The 13,839-nt window shown below is 34.1% G+C and overlaps 2 protein-coding genes across 2 annotated transcripts; one reads left to right on the forward strand and one right to left on the reverse strand.

Moving 5' to 3' along the window:
* Positions 1–3,406: 3,406 nt before the first annotated feature.
* On the reverse strand, positions 3,407–3,952 carry LOC142628579 (uncharacterized). Its single transcript, XM_075802648.1, has one exon. It carries the CDS (start codon positions 3,950–3,952, stop codon positions 3,407–3,409), a length of 546 nt encoding a protein of 181 aa, XP_075658763.1.
* Positions 3,953–9,665: 5,713 nt separating this feature from the next.
* On the forward strand, positions 9,666–12,709 carry LOC142629728 (chitinase-like protein 2). Its single transcript, XM_075803768.1, has 3 exons — positions 9,666–10,336; positions 11,295–11,454; positions 11,934–12,709. The coding sequence occupies exons 1-3, from the start codon at positions 9,967–9,969 to the stop codon at positions 12,346–12,348; spliced, it is 945 nt and encodes a 314-aa protein (XP_075659883.1). The 5' UTR covers positions 9,666–9,966; the 3' UTR covers positions 12,349–12,709.
* Positions 12,710–13,839: the final 1,130 nt, after the last annotated feature.

Below are 13,839 nucleotides of genomic sequence, written 5' to 3' on the forward strand. Positions count from 1 at the left end.
CAATCTGTTGCAACACCTTAAAAGGTCCATCAGCTCTAGGTTTCAACTTAAAAGATCTTTTGGAGGGAAATCTGTCCTTCCTAAGATGAATCCAAACCAAGTCACCTTCCTTGAAAGCTGCTGGTTTTCGATGCTTATTTGCTTACTTGTAGTACTTCTCATTCTGCTTTCCAATCTTATTTTAGACCTGTTTATGCAATTTCTTTATTTCCTTCACCCTTTCTTCGGCATCACCATTGAAATTCTTGGTAACAGAAAGTGGTGTCAATTCAAGTGGTCTAGTAGGAGTAAGGCCATAAACTACTTCAAAAGGACTATGACTAGTACTTTGACTAGTGGATCGATTATAAGCAAACTTGGCTTGGGTCAAAAGAAGATCCCACTGTCTAATGTTCTTCCCCACAAAGCTTCTTAAAATATTTCCTGAACTTTAATTCACAACTTCACTTTGTCCATCTATTTGTGGATGATAAGAAGAGTTGGATTGCAGTGCAGTTCCAAACTTCCTCCAAAGAGTACTCGAAAAGTGACCTACAATCTTTAAATCACTATCAGAAGTGATAGTTTTTGGAACACCATGAAGCTTGACTATTTCTCTAAAATAAAAATCAGCAATAGAAGATGCATTTGCAATTTTGTTACGAGGAACAAAGTGAGCCATCATTGAAAATCAATCAACCACCACCATAATAGAGTCCTTGTTTCTTTGAGTTCAAGGCAAACCCAAAACAAAGTCTGTTAAACATAATTGGGAAAAATGCTCATACACCTCCTAAATTTTCAAGTACTAACCAAGACACCCCCTGAATTTTTTATTGGCCAATTTACTCTATAAACTTTACATACCAGCCAAATTAATACCTTAGTTAGTCTACCATTAAAAATATAATGGAATGGTCACGTGTGTCTCACGTGAGATTTAAAAAACAAACTCAACCCCAATTAATAGAAAGAGAAAGCTAAATCTGGCATGGAGAGAGGAAAGAGAGAAAGACATGGTAGAAACAGAGCCACCATAGCACAGAGCCACTGTAGTCTCCTAGCATCGCCTCCTTGAGTCACCACAATAGTTGTGGCCATTACAGCAATTGGGCATTTTTGTTTCTTCTTCTCATAAGGAATCCCTCTAGATTTTTCTTGGCCTTCTCTAACTTCCCTTAAATAAATCGTTTGATTCTGGCTAATCCACCATTCTCTTCATACGCCACTTTGAGCCATCTGATGAGTGCATCAAGGCTACTCCATGCTTGTTTAAGTGGGCAAACACATGGGGCAGGTGGGTCTGGGTGATCGAAATATAGGCACTCTTTGTTGTCAATGCATTTAATATTCCCTATGGAAAGTATTCGTGAATTAATTTGTGCATTTCATTGTATTAGACTAGTCGTGGGTGCCATTGCACCACGATAGTCCTTGTATTACTTCAAGAACTCTATCATGTGGGTGCCATTGCACTTTGCTAGAGTTAAAGTAGGCTTGTAGTTCTTTAGTTTCTATAAGAAGGTGTTCTAGTATTGACATTTTTGTGAGTCTTTGCTATTCAGATAGGATGAACGAGCACCACCAAGCATCGTCGAGACACGGGCGATGAGACGATGGGGCGCTTTGCTGAGGTGGCTTTAGTTCCTTTGTGTCTTTCTTTCCATCAGGTTCCAAATTGGGATTGAGTTTGTTTTTTAAATCTCACGTGAGACACATGTGACCATTCCATTAGATTTTTAATGGTTGACTAACTGAGGTATTGATTTGGCTGCTATGTAAAGTTTATGGAGTAAATTGGCCAATAAAAAAGTTTAAGGGATGTTTTGGCTAGTACTTGAAAGTTTAAGAGGTGTATGAGCATTTTTCCCAACATAATTTAATAATTCTTGTTAAACGTTATATTTAACAAGAATTGTTATTTAGTCAAATTCGTTAAACAAACTCTAAGATGACATCTTCCCATGGAGCCTTGAGAACTAGTGTGTGCAACCCGGTGTTGTTTTAATTGTGACTTTTAGCAATTTGGCAGGTTTTGTAGCTTCTCACAAGAGACATTACATCATGAGTCAACTTGGGCCAATAGAAGTTTTCTTGCACAAGAGCTAGAGTTTTGTTTCTTTTAAAATGTCTAGCAAGACCTCCTTTATGAGCTTCTTGAATAATTACTCTTCGTAAAGAACATTGAGGGATGCACAGTTTGTTGTCTTTGAATAGAAAACTTTCTTGGTTCAAGAAATGATTAATAGAACCCTTGGAACAATCTTTCTACACATCACCAAAGTCTAGATCATCATTATATAGCTCATTGAGAACTTCAAAACCTAACACCTTTACCTCCATATTGTTTAGCAAAGAATGTCTTCAACTCAAGGCATTTGCCACTTGATTCAGCTTTCCAGACTTCTGTTTGGTAGACAAAGAATAAGGTTGAAGAAATTCAACCCATCTAGCATGTCAATTGTTGAGTTTCTGTTGACTATTCAAATACTTCAAAGTTTTATGATCATAATGAAGTAGAAACTCAATTGGAAGGAGATAATAACTCCAATGATCCAAGGCACGAATAATGTCATAGAATTCTTTATCATAAGTAGAATAATTTTCTTGCATTCATTTAGTTTCTCACTAAAGAAAGCAATAGGCTTATCCTCTTGGTAGAGCACAACACCATTTCCCACACCTAAAGCGTTACAATCAACTTCGAACAATTCGTTGAAATCTAGAAGTACCAGAATTAGAGCTTCTGTCACCTTCTTCTTGAGTAGCTCAAAACTATTTTGGGCTTCTTCATTTCATTGAAACTTTCCTCCCTTTAAGCATTTAGTAACAAGGGCAATATTGTTGTTGAAGTTTTTAATAAAATGCCGATAAAAAGAAGTAAGCCCATGAAAACTTCTAACATAATGGAGAGACTTTGGCACGGGCCAACTGAGTATAACCTCAATTTTGCTTGGATCCATCTTGATTTCATCACTTGAAACAACATAGCCTAAGAACACAAGGCTGTCAGTTATGAAATGACATTTCTTCCATTTGCATAAAGTTTTTGCTCTCGAAGAGTTTGAAACACCTCATAAAGATGCTTTATATGTTCCTGTTGAGACTTACTATACACTAAGATGTCATCAAAATACACAACAACAAAAAGTGACCAATGAATGACTTAAAGACATGATTTATTAAGCGCATAAAAGTACTAGGAGCATTTGAGAGTCCAAAGGACATCACCATCCACTCATACAACCCTTATCTAGTTTTGAAAGCTATTTTCCATTCATCACCTGGCCTCATTCGAATATGATGATAACCGCTGTGTAGATCAATCTTTAAGAAAACCGTAGCTCTATAAAGCTGGTCAAGAAGATCATCTAACCGCGTAATAGGAAAGCGGTATTGAATGGTAATCTTGTTTACGGATCTACTGTTAATACACATATGCCATGAGCCATCCTTTTTGGGAACAAGGAGGGCTGGAACAATACAAGGACTCATACTCTCTTACAAGGCCTTTTGCTATCAACTCTTCAACCTGCTGCTGCAACTCTTCATGATCTTTTGGATTCATTCTATAAGTTGGTTTGTTAGGAAAAATAGAACTAGGCACAAGATTAGTGCAATGCTGCATATCTCTCATAGGGGGAAGACTAAAAGGAATTTCATTAGGAATGACATCACCAAATTCCTCAAGAAAGGGTACCGATATAGGAGGAATATCCATTGGGTCCTTCTCTTCTCTAACCATAATAGAAAACCCCTCACCACATTCTATTAATGCTCTCCCTACCTCAGATCTAGTCAATAAATTAATTCCCTCCCTAAGTGAAGGTTTGGGAACATGGATCATTCCTAATGGAGCCAAAGTTATTTTAACACCATCTATTTCAAAAGAATAAGTATTTTTGAAGCCATTATGAATAGCCTTCCTATCTAACTGCCATGGTCTCCCAAGTAATAAATGACAAGCATCCATGGGTAATACATCACAAATTATTTCATCATTATAATTCTTTTCAATAGAAAACTGAATTAAGCACCTCTTATTTACCTTCACCTGATTGCCTTTGTGAAGCCATTGGAGTTTGTATGGCTGAGGATAATTTTCAGTTTTTAGCTTCAACTTTTCCACCATAGTTGCTGCAACAACATTCTCACAACTTCCTCTGTTAATGATAAAACTTTTCCATAAGAAGTACATTTGGTATGGAAAATATTGTTCTGAAGCCATTCATCTTCTGCATAGGCTACATTGAGAATCCTTTGAACAACAAGCGCCTCCCCTTGGTTAGAAAAGATCACCTCCTCATTGTAAACAATAGATTCACAAACAAATAGTGGTGATTCATCCTTATCTTCTATCTCCACATCTCCTTTCACCAGAGAAACTATCTTTCGATTTGGACGATCACAAGCAATATGTTCAAAGCCTTGACATTTGAAACCTCTACGGACTGTACCAGTGGTGTTGGGATGATTGGAACTTGATACAGATTCATTCTTTGGTGGTTGCTTGACAATGACTATCTTGGGTAGTGCAATAGCCTTGAAAGTGGAATCACTCCCTCAGTTAGAAATACCCTCTTGATTAGGATCAAAAGTTACTGCCACAACATTCCTTTAATTGCCTCTCCACTTTCTTAGTAAGCTTTTAAACATTATTGTAGGTCTAATAGGTTTGTAGTTGGACAACATCACTAAGTTCAACACGTAACCCATCAAGATAATGGGCTATCATTTGCTCCTCTAGTTCTATAATATCACATTGAGTCATAGATGATTAAACTCTAATGTATACTCTTCCAAAGTTCATTTTGTTTGAAATTATGAAACCTTAGAAAAGCATCTTGCTTGAAGTGATCAGGCAAGTAAGTTTTCATAAGCTCTCTTTTCATCTTTTCCCAAGTCACAATACAATCTCTTCCTTCGTGTTGTCGCTGCTTCTTGAGATGCTCCCACCAAATTGAAGCATGTTTTCTCAGCTTGATTGCAACAATCTTCACCTTGCAATTATCTGGAACATCTTTAAACCAAAGACTCACTCAACTGTAGTTAGCCAATCAATGAAATCATCAAGTTGCATTTTCCCTTCATATTTCTGAAATGTCCACCTTTATATCATAACCTCGTAAGTTTGTGAGATGATGACGATGGGGCAGAGTACTTTCATGGCTAGGGGCATGGTGAAATGGATTCTCCTCTTCATCATTGCTAACAACTTCAAATTATAAATTATGATATCTGGGACCTCGCCCTTCATTCTCGTAAAACTCCAAACGCTCCTAGAGTTGCTGAAGTTGTTTCCTTAAATCATCCATTTCAAAATCTCAATGATCTCTCTCAGGTATCTCACCATTGTTTCCATGTCAAAGATGTCAAGCCATTGAACCAAAGCTTTAATACCAACTTATACTGGATTTGTAAGGGGCAACCCAAACTTAACCGATATGATAAATGTAAATAGGTTGGATGAATATTTTATATTTTCTAGTTTTATGGGATAAGAAAAATATTCAATAATTTAAATGTTAGCTAAGCTTATCACCAAAGTAAACTCAAATGAATAAAAATAATACCACCAAAGGAATTTAACTAAGGATACAAAACTATTTTGGCTCACCATTCTATGAGATATAGATTAAACCACCCAAGAGATATAGAAACTGATACTTACCACCCAAAGGAATCCACCCAAGGGATAAGAGATAATTTTGAAGAAATCCATTTTCTGAAAAACCCAATGTTTTGTTCTTTTTTTTTTTTTTTTTTTTAAATTTTGAAAATACACTCTAAATTTTATTTGATTAAGCTAAAGGCTTAAATAGAGCTTGGAACAACCCCTCAAGCATAGGAAAACAAAAATAATAATAAATACATTTACTTAACTTGACCAAAGTCAGATATGACTCTTAAGAACTTAGAAACATAATAAAGTATTTGCCTGCTTAAGAGGGAAAATTATTAGGCACTCCCAGAGTACCATAAATGTGTATTCCCTCCTCTCACATGAATGGTGGGTCCCACCATGAATTTAATTAGTGAGACCCACCATTCTTGTGATAGGAGAGAATACGCATTTATGGTATTCCGGGAGTACACAATAATTTTTCGCTTAAGAGAAATAAAATATAAAGTTAAGTTTATCCTAGGAGACACTAAATAAAGACAATTTGACTTAATTAATACTCCCTCCATTCCAGTCTGTTTGTCCTCTATTCCATTTTGGGATGTCCCAAAATATTGTCTTGTTTCTAAAATTAAAAGTCATTAATTTACTAATGTTCCTATTATACTCTTATTTTATTTTCAAAACTATTTAAAAAGAAAACTAGCATATATTTAAAAAATCAATCGAATTAGGGCACATTTTTAGTTGCCTCATTAAGTATAAATCTTAAAAAAAAAAGCTGATAAATTTATTTAAGGGTGTTTTTGTAAACTTATATATTTTTATAAGGCAGACAAGATAATAAATGAAGCTTTCTTACAAAGTTTGACTTTTCAAACATGACAAACAAATTGAGACGGAGGGAGTAATAAAAACGTTTTAAAATAATGGGCTGTTATTCAAATCTTCAAAGAAAACTTTTGGGCATGGACTGACATCAGGTTGAGCTTACTAAATCTTGGGACGCTCTGGTGTCACCTCACATTTAAAAATATTAAATATTGATTCTAATATATATATATATATATATATATATATATATATATATATATATATATATATATATATTATGTGTTAAGCCCACTTATTAAGGGAAATTTTAGGCCTACACACGAGGAAAATTGTTAGAATTATGGTTAATATGATTAAATTTATTGTTTTCTAATGGTTTATCTTTTAGGGACAACCAGTAATTTATCCATTAATCAAAGAGTTATGCATGCTTTGGGGCAAAATGAGCCATTTTTTATTTTTGTGCTTGTGCTAGTTATGCATGTATTAACCTTCAAGAAAGGTAGTTTTTTGATTGTGTTTAGTGACTTGAAAAGAAGCTCAGAAGGAAGAGATTTGACAGAGGTATTGCTTGAATGCTTGTGGATAGATATTAGGAGGGAGGCACTACCAGAAAGAATGCTGGAAAAAAGGGAAAGAGAAGGATGATGGTAGGGTTCTAAACCTTGATTCTGTTACCTTGTTGAGACCAATATAATATATTTATATTTCTGAAATCGCAAAAAAAAAAAAAAAATACAAGTGCCCTGTTTTGTTTTGTTTTGTTTTTTTTTTTGGGTGTGATAAATATACAAGTCTCCTGTTGATATATACCAATTAACTTTATAGTACAATAGTGTAGTCAGGCGAGGAGATAGAAATTTTGGTTTGGTGTTAGGTGGGGGAGGAATATCATATTGATGCATCAATAATAAGATATCTAAAACACAAATACACATACACATACACACACGTAATTAAAAATAATAAGTTTTTAAAAGAGTTTTTCATTTTTATAAACTTTGATAAGTGTACACAAATTTTTGAATTTGATATAGATATGGGAAAAAGTCACCAAAATTTTATTTGTGTGTAGTGTGTACTATCACTCTTAACATTAAATCTCATCTATTTAAGATTTTCATTTAACATTTCATGTATTGACTAACAATTAGAAATTTAACCCAAAAAAAAAAAAGAGACTTAGTCTCAAATAATAATTATTTCTCCAATATAAATTGTTTTTTTTAATTGTTAAAAACTCACCACTTGAACTCAACACCCATAACTCACCAAATAAGAGCATTTACATTGGTAGTGCTAAAATGCTCTTTTAGCACCCAAAACACAAAGAAGAAGCTACATTGGTGGTAGTAAACCTATAATTTTGTACTAATTTGCTACAATGAATTGCTAGAGATAGTAGTTCATTGTAACTACAAGTGATAAAAAAAAAAACCTATCATTTTATTTGTGTCTCTCTCTTTTCTCATTAAAAAATTTTCTCTCTCTCTTCTCTCTCTTCTCTCTCTCTCTCTTTTTCTCTCACCCAACGCCTCCCTCTTCTCTCTCTCTTAACTAAAACCAACCCTTTCCCTTTCTTTTTCTTTGATCTTCTAAAGGTACAAGGACGAACTAAAGCTAAAAGTTGAAATTTTGGGTTTGTGATTTAGTTATGATTTTGGTGGTTGGGAGTTGCGGTTATGGGTGGTGCTAATGGTGGCAGTGGTTGTTATGGCTATGGTGGTAGTCGAGAGGCTGGTGGTTGAGTGGGTTTATGGTTAGTGGGTTGTGTTGGTTGGTGTTATTTTTTATTTTTTTGGTGGTGGTGGGTAGTTTGGTAAATTGAGAAGAAAGATGTGCGAGTTTGTTGGTTGTTCTTGCTTCAGAGAAGAGAGAGAAAGAGACATAGAGGAAGAATAAAAAAGAACAAAGAAAGAATATTTAAATGAAGTGGTAAAAAATAGAACCTTTAACGTTTGGTATATTGTAAAGTGAGGTGTTAAAATAGATAAAATACCTTTTTGAGTTATTAAAAGCTAGATTATTAGCGCCACCAAGGAGAATGCTAGGACAAAGCTAAAATGAAAGAACATGGTAGTTGTTTTTATTAAAAACCATTACCTTTTCTAATAAGAGGCCATTTGGGAAATTAGATTTTAGAGACTACTGAGCTAGCTGGTTAATTTCTTTTTGTGGGGAGGTGGATTTATTACTTTCTGGGAGACCAACTCTTAATTTTGGTGTCAAATTTTGTGGGGAGAGGGGACCATGGCTTCCAAAAGCCCACGTTTGGTTTTGTGGCGTATAGTATAATGGAAAGTACAATAATACTAGATTAAATTGTAATTTATACCCTTAAAATTTGAGGTAAATTTGATTTTGCCTCTTAAAGTTTCAAAATTCGAATATATATTCTTAAATTTATATATCATTTGGATTTAAATTATTCTGTCCCTGCATCGTGATAAGATGTTTATTAAATGCTACTTGAATTCAAAATAATATGTTTTATAAATCTAAATTTCAAAACTTTAAAGGGCAAAATAAAAACAATTATTTCAAATTTTAAGAGTGTAAATTACAATTTAGTTGGCATTTAATGGACACCTTATCATGTCACATTAACAAAAAGATTTAAATTAAAACAATTCGTAACATTAGTAATAAGAATCTAAAATTTAAAATTTTAGGGTACAAAATCAAAAAAGTTTCCAAACGTAAATGTACAAATTGCAATTTAGTCATAATTGAACCCAATAATATGCTTATAGGCATCGAATTGTTCAAATAATCCATATTTATTTTTTTAACCGTTGTATGATATACTCAAGTGAAGTGGTAACTAGTACGTGCATGCGAGATTGTGTGAAATTTTCTACGAAAATTTTGATGATTGTATCATAATTGGTTCAAAAATTAAATAATTTAAGAACAAACTTTAGCATTCACGTGTTTCTTGTCCCTTAAAGTAAGAACCAAAGAAGAAAAAAGAAAGCAAAAGCTCGGCAAGTGGAGGCGCGGGACCCGCCAAGTCTATAAATTAATTTGTTAAATCTAAGAGTTCATTGAATGAGTTATAATGTTTTTATTTCCTTCTTGTACCTTAAAAAAAATGATTCTAATTAATTGTCAAAAACTAAAATAGATTTGCTTTTTAGAATAAAAAACAAAAAGAGATTAGGTACACGAATTTTTTTTGAGAGATTTGGTACACTTATTTGTGGTTAAGTTAAAATTTATTTTTGATGACTTTGCTCTTGACTATCTTTCCCTTTCAGAAGCCAATAATGCTGCTTATCCCTTTTGCAAAAGGGATAAGCAGCATTATTGGCTTCTCTATTGACACAAACCACCTCGAAATGATAACCTTGTTAGGATTTCTCAAGCATCATCAACACCAAAATTCAGTTACCTCAACTGTGTTGCTGTAGATTGGTTCTTTAAGGCTTCCATATAGTTCTTATATAGAGTCTCCTTCTTTAGTGAAGGTGCAAACCTCTCTCCACTCTCCAGTCTTTACCACCCTTGTTTACTTATTACACGCAAAAATGGCTTACAATTGGTCTGTACTACTCTTGACAACGGCTTTGATATTATTAGTACTGCTTGTGAATTGTGAGGAGTCTTTTGTGAAGCCATCATACGAAACAGATGCGTGTCCCTTCTGTAGAAGGCATGTCAGCGCATGCTGTGGCGGGGCTATTTCTAACTACTTCCGGAGCTCACAGTTTGAGAGCATTTTCTCAAACCGTAACTCACTTGAGGTTGATACCCATGAAGTGGGCTTCTGGGACTACCAGTCCTTTATCACTGCCTCTGCTGATTACCAGCCTTACGGCTTTGGTACCACCTACCGGAAACTCTTGGGAATGAAGGAACTAGCAGCTTTTCTGGCCCATGTTGCTACCAAAACGTCCTGTGAGTTATAACAATAACAATATTGCCGACACACTCAATTTCATAACTTGTTGAAGATTGACTGTAAGTGGTGGAAAAAAAAAGTCTGTAAAAAATGGTAGGCAGTAGGCAGAACTAGTCATCACTCAGAGTCGTCTACTTCAATATGATGTGAAATTGGATGTGTTGTTAGATTAATTGTATGCGATAAAAGTTCCTGCTTTCTAAAAATACATGTTTGATGACTTATTTTGTGTCCGGGTTTGAGTTTATAGGTTTTACATGGTAACTGTTTGCTTTGGATTGTTTCAAGTAGAATAAATCTTAAAAAATATGATAAATGTTTTTTTTAATCTCTCTCTAATTAAATTTAACAGTTTAATATATGGTTACTTAAAGATAAGATAATTAAGGTTAACATTAAGAGTTTTTAATACTGAAATACGAATAAAATCTTATTGAAATGAGCATCATAATTGATAATTCGATAATAATAGAAAAAGCACTTTCAGTTTGAAATATCCAAACGAAGCAAACTTTAATTTGAGGAAGTTGAGTTAAAAAAGGCGGGTAAGTTTTAATTCTTTCTTGGCGTTTACTTAATTAATCTGTTAAGAATTGATACTACAAGAGGTATAATTTGGGCTTATTACGTGTTAATTTGATGAAAAGATTAACAATATATATTGTTTATGGCTGAGTTAGGATGAGAATTATGATTCAAGTCAACCCTTAATTTAGTTGTTGATTCTGTCATTTTCAAATAAAGAGAAATAAGCATTAGGCTTAAACTGAATCTACTGACTGATAGTGTTTTAAGTAGGTTCTTTTCTCCTAAGGAAAAAAAAGGGCTTGAGATTAAATGAATTTTTTGGAATACAACGTATGATGATATGGCTTTTTATAATTTGTATATGAGTTACAATCAATGACCCTTTGCTATCTCCATGCAATGTAAATGTGGATGATATTGTTTTAGGTGGATCTAAAGTGGCCACCAAGGAACCATTCGCTTGTGGTTTATGCTATAACAAGGAAATGAATTCCAGCTCGTATTATTGTGATGAGCAATACAAAAGCACTTATCCATGCACTCCTGGAGTTGCATACTATGGCCGGGGTGCTCTACCTATCTATTGGTATTTACCTATTTAATCTGATTAGTAATGATCAATATATCCTTTACATCTTTGCATATCAACTTATTTAATCTCATTGGCAATGATCAGTACATCCTTTAAATCTTTGCATTCGAATTATTTTCACATCTTCGATTTTGTCCTAAGTTAAAACTACTTTGGAAGTTGTATGTATATTTGTTAAAGAAACATTAAAACAAAATCCATTTCTATCACAATTCAAATATTACCTCAGCCATGCATTCTTCATGCGAAATCGGTAAAAGATCTTTGATAAAAGCATATGCAACCAAATATTTGGTAAAACTGGATATGGGCATTTCGTTAGTTGAAAGACGTAAACATTTTTGTCTACAAAACCCCAAGACTTGTATATACGTGTCTTTCGTTTCCAACCCCTGAAGAATCTGTTGTAAGGTAATTCATAGTTACATATATACCACAATCCAAACAAGTTTCTATCTTGGTGCTTTCAACAGGAAGTACAATTATGGAGAAGCCGGTAGAGCCTTGAAGGTCGATTTGTTGAACCATCCTGAATATATTGAACAAAATGCTACTTTGGCCTTCAAAGTTGCAATTTGGAGGTGGATGACACCAGTGAAGAAGCATCAACCTTCAGCACATGATGTCTTTATTGGTCACTGGAAACCCACTAAGAATGATACTTTGGCCAAGCGGGTTCCTGGTTTTGGCACTACCATGAATGTGCTTTATGGAGATCTTGTTTGCGGCCAAGATGATAACGAGTTCATGAACAACATCATCTCCCATTACTTATATTACCTTGATCTTATGGGTGTTGGCCAAGAAGAAGCTGGGCCTCATGAATTGCTTAGTTGTTCTCAACAGGTTTCTTTCAATCCATCCTCTTCCTCCTCCTTGAACGGTTGAACCTACATGTATTTTGTTGATAGATAGCCCCTTCTTTCTTGAGCTAATCCTTTTGTAAGTTGAAGCATTAACTTTGCCTGTTAAACTGTCTTCCTTGGTATGAAGCTATAGAATCTATCAAACTGTCTTCTTTCGTATAAAATTACAAAAGGAAAGGTTCAAAGGTACGTGAAGGTGGGAATAGGATATAAAATCTATCAACTGTCTTCCATCGTATGAAGCTAAACTAGTTTGGAGATCTACAGTTGTGTTTACTTTGCCTGTCTCTTGCTAATGTTGTATAATTTTTGAGACATATTTTTGTTTTCAGTCTTGGAATATTGCATATGAATGCATGAACTATTGTATGTGTCCGGAAAAATTCTATATAACTGTGAGTAAATTTCAGCAATCACATGGAAGCACAACCACACAATAATATAAAAATTTATGTAAAAATCTTTTTTTCGAAAAAAATCACGGAACAAACTCCGAATAATTTCACTATATTAAATAGAGATTATAACACTTAGAGATATAACTTAAATAATTAAAAAAAAATTCATTTTCTTTTCACTCGCTGCTCTCTTTCTCATTGTATACCTCTCACAATTTTCTCTTACTCTTTCTATTTCTCTCCTCTTTTTTGCTTGCTCTCACTCACACAGTTCTTCAAGACTGCAGTCCTCAATCTCACTTGCTAGGACTTCTCTCTTTTCTCTACACTTCCAAATGGCCGAATGGCCTTACCCTTTTATTTCTTTCACCTTTTCTTCTTTTCTTCCTTCCACACCCTTCAAATCAAATCACAATAAATACAAGCCACTTACTTTGTCCTTGCTTCTACCAAAACTCTTTCTTCAGCTCTAGATTCGGCCTTTAATGCATCAATTCATCTTTTCTTCTTTTTCTCCTCAACGTGTCCAACACCCCTAAGCCAATTCAATAACTCGTGCTGACTTTTGTACATAATGAAGAAAAGATAAGAAACATGAAAGACTTGCTCATTAAATGAGCATGTCTATTACGTGGGCTGGACTCATGGTGCAGTGCACCCAACAGTATGGTTGTGAACTTGTAATTATTCAGTATGCATTTGGTTGTGAAATCTTGGAATATCATATATTTCAAGCAATCTCTCTGATCCCCCACTGCTGCGCTACTTTGTTTATTGCGCCTTTATTTTGGTCTAATATTAAGAGAAAAAAAAAAAAAAAAAAAGAAGAAGAAGAAGAAGAAATAATGCTATTATTGGAGCTCTTACATGCCCCCAATTGGCAAAAGAAATCTTCAAGATTTCTATGGAATGCTAATTAACGGGTTTATTCATTGTTGGAATGGTATTAAAAAGGGAAAAAACGAAAACAACAAGAGAAAGGTCCTTGAAGGCTTAAGGAAATTTCTTCGTGAAGATTTTCAAAACTTTCTGACTGAGATGAGATTTTTATTTAGTATAAATATATTTTTTTGTTTTGTATTTCTTTAATTCCTATTTTTTAAAACCTTAGAATT

The sequence above is a fragment of the Castanea sativa genome, chromosome 3 (genome assembly GCF_040712315.1).
Source record: "Castanea sativa cultivar Marrone di Chiusa Pesio chromosome 3, ASM4071231v1".
Taxonomy (NCBI): Eukaryota; Viridiplantae; Streptophyta; class Magnoliopsida; order Fagales; family Fagaceae; genus Castanea; species Castanea sativa.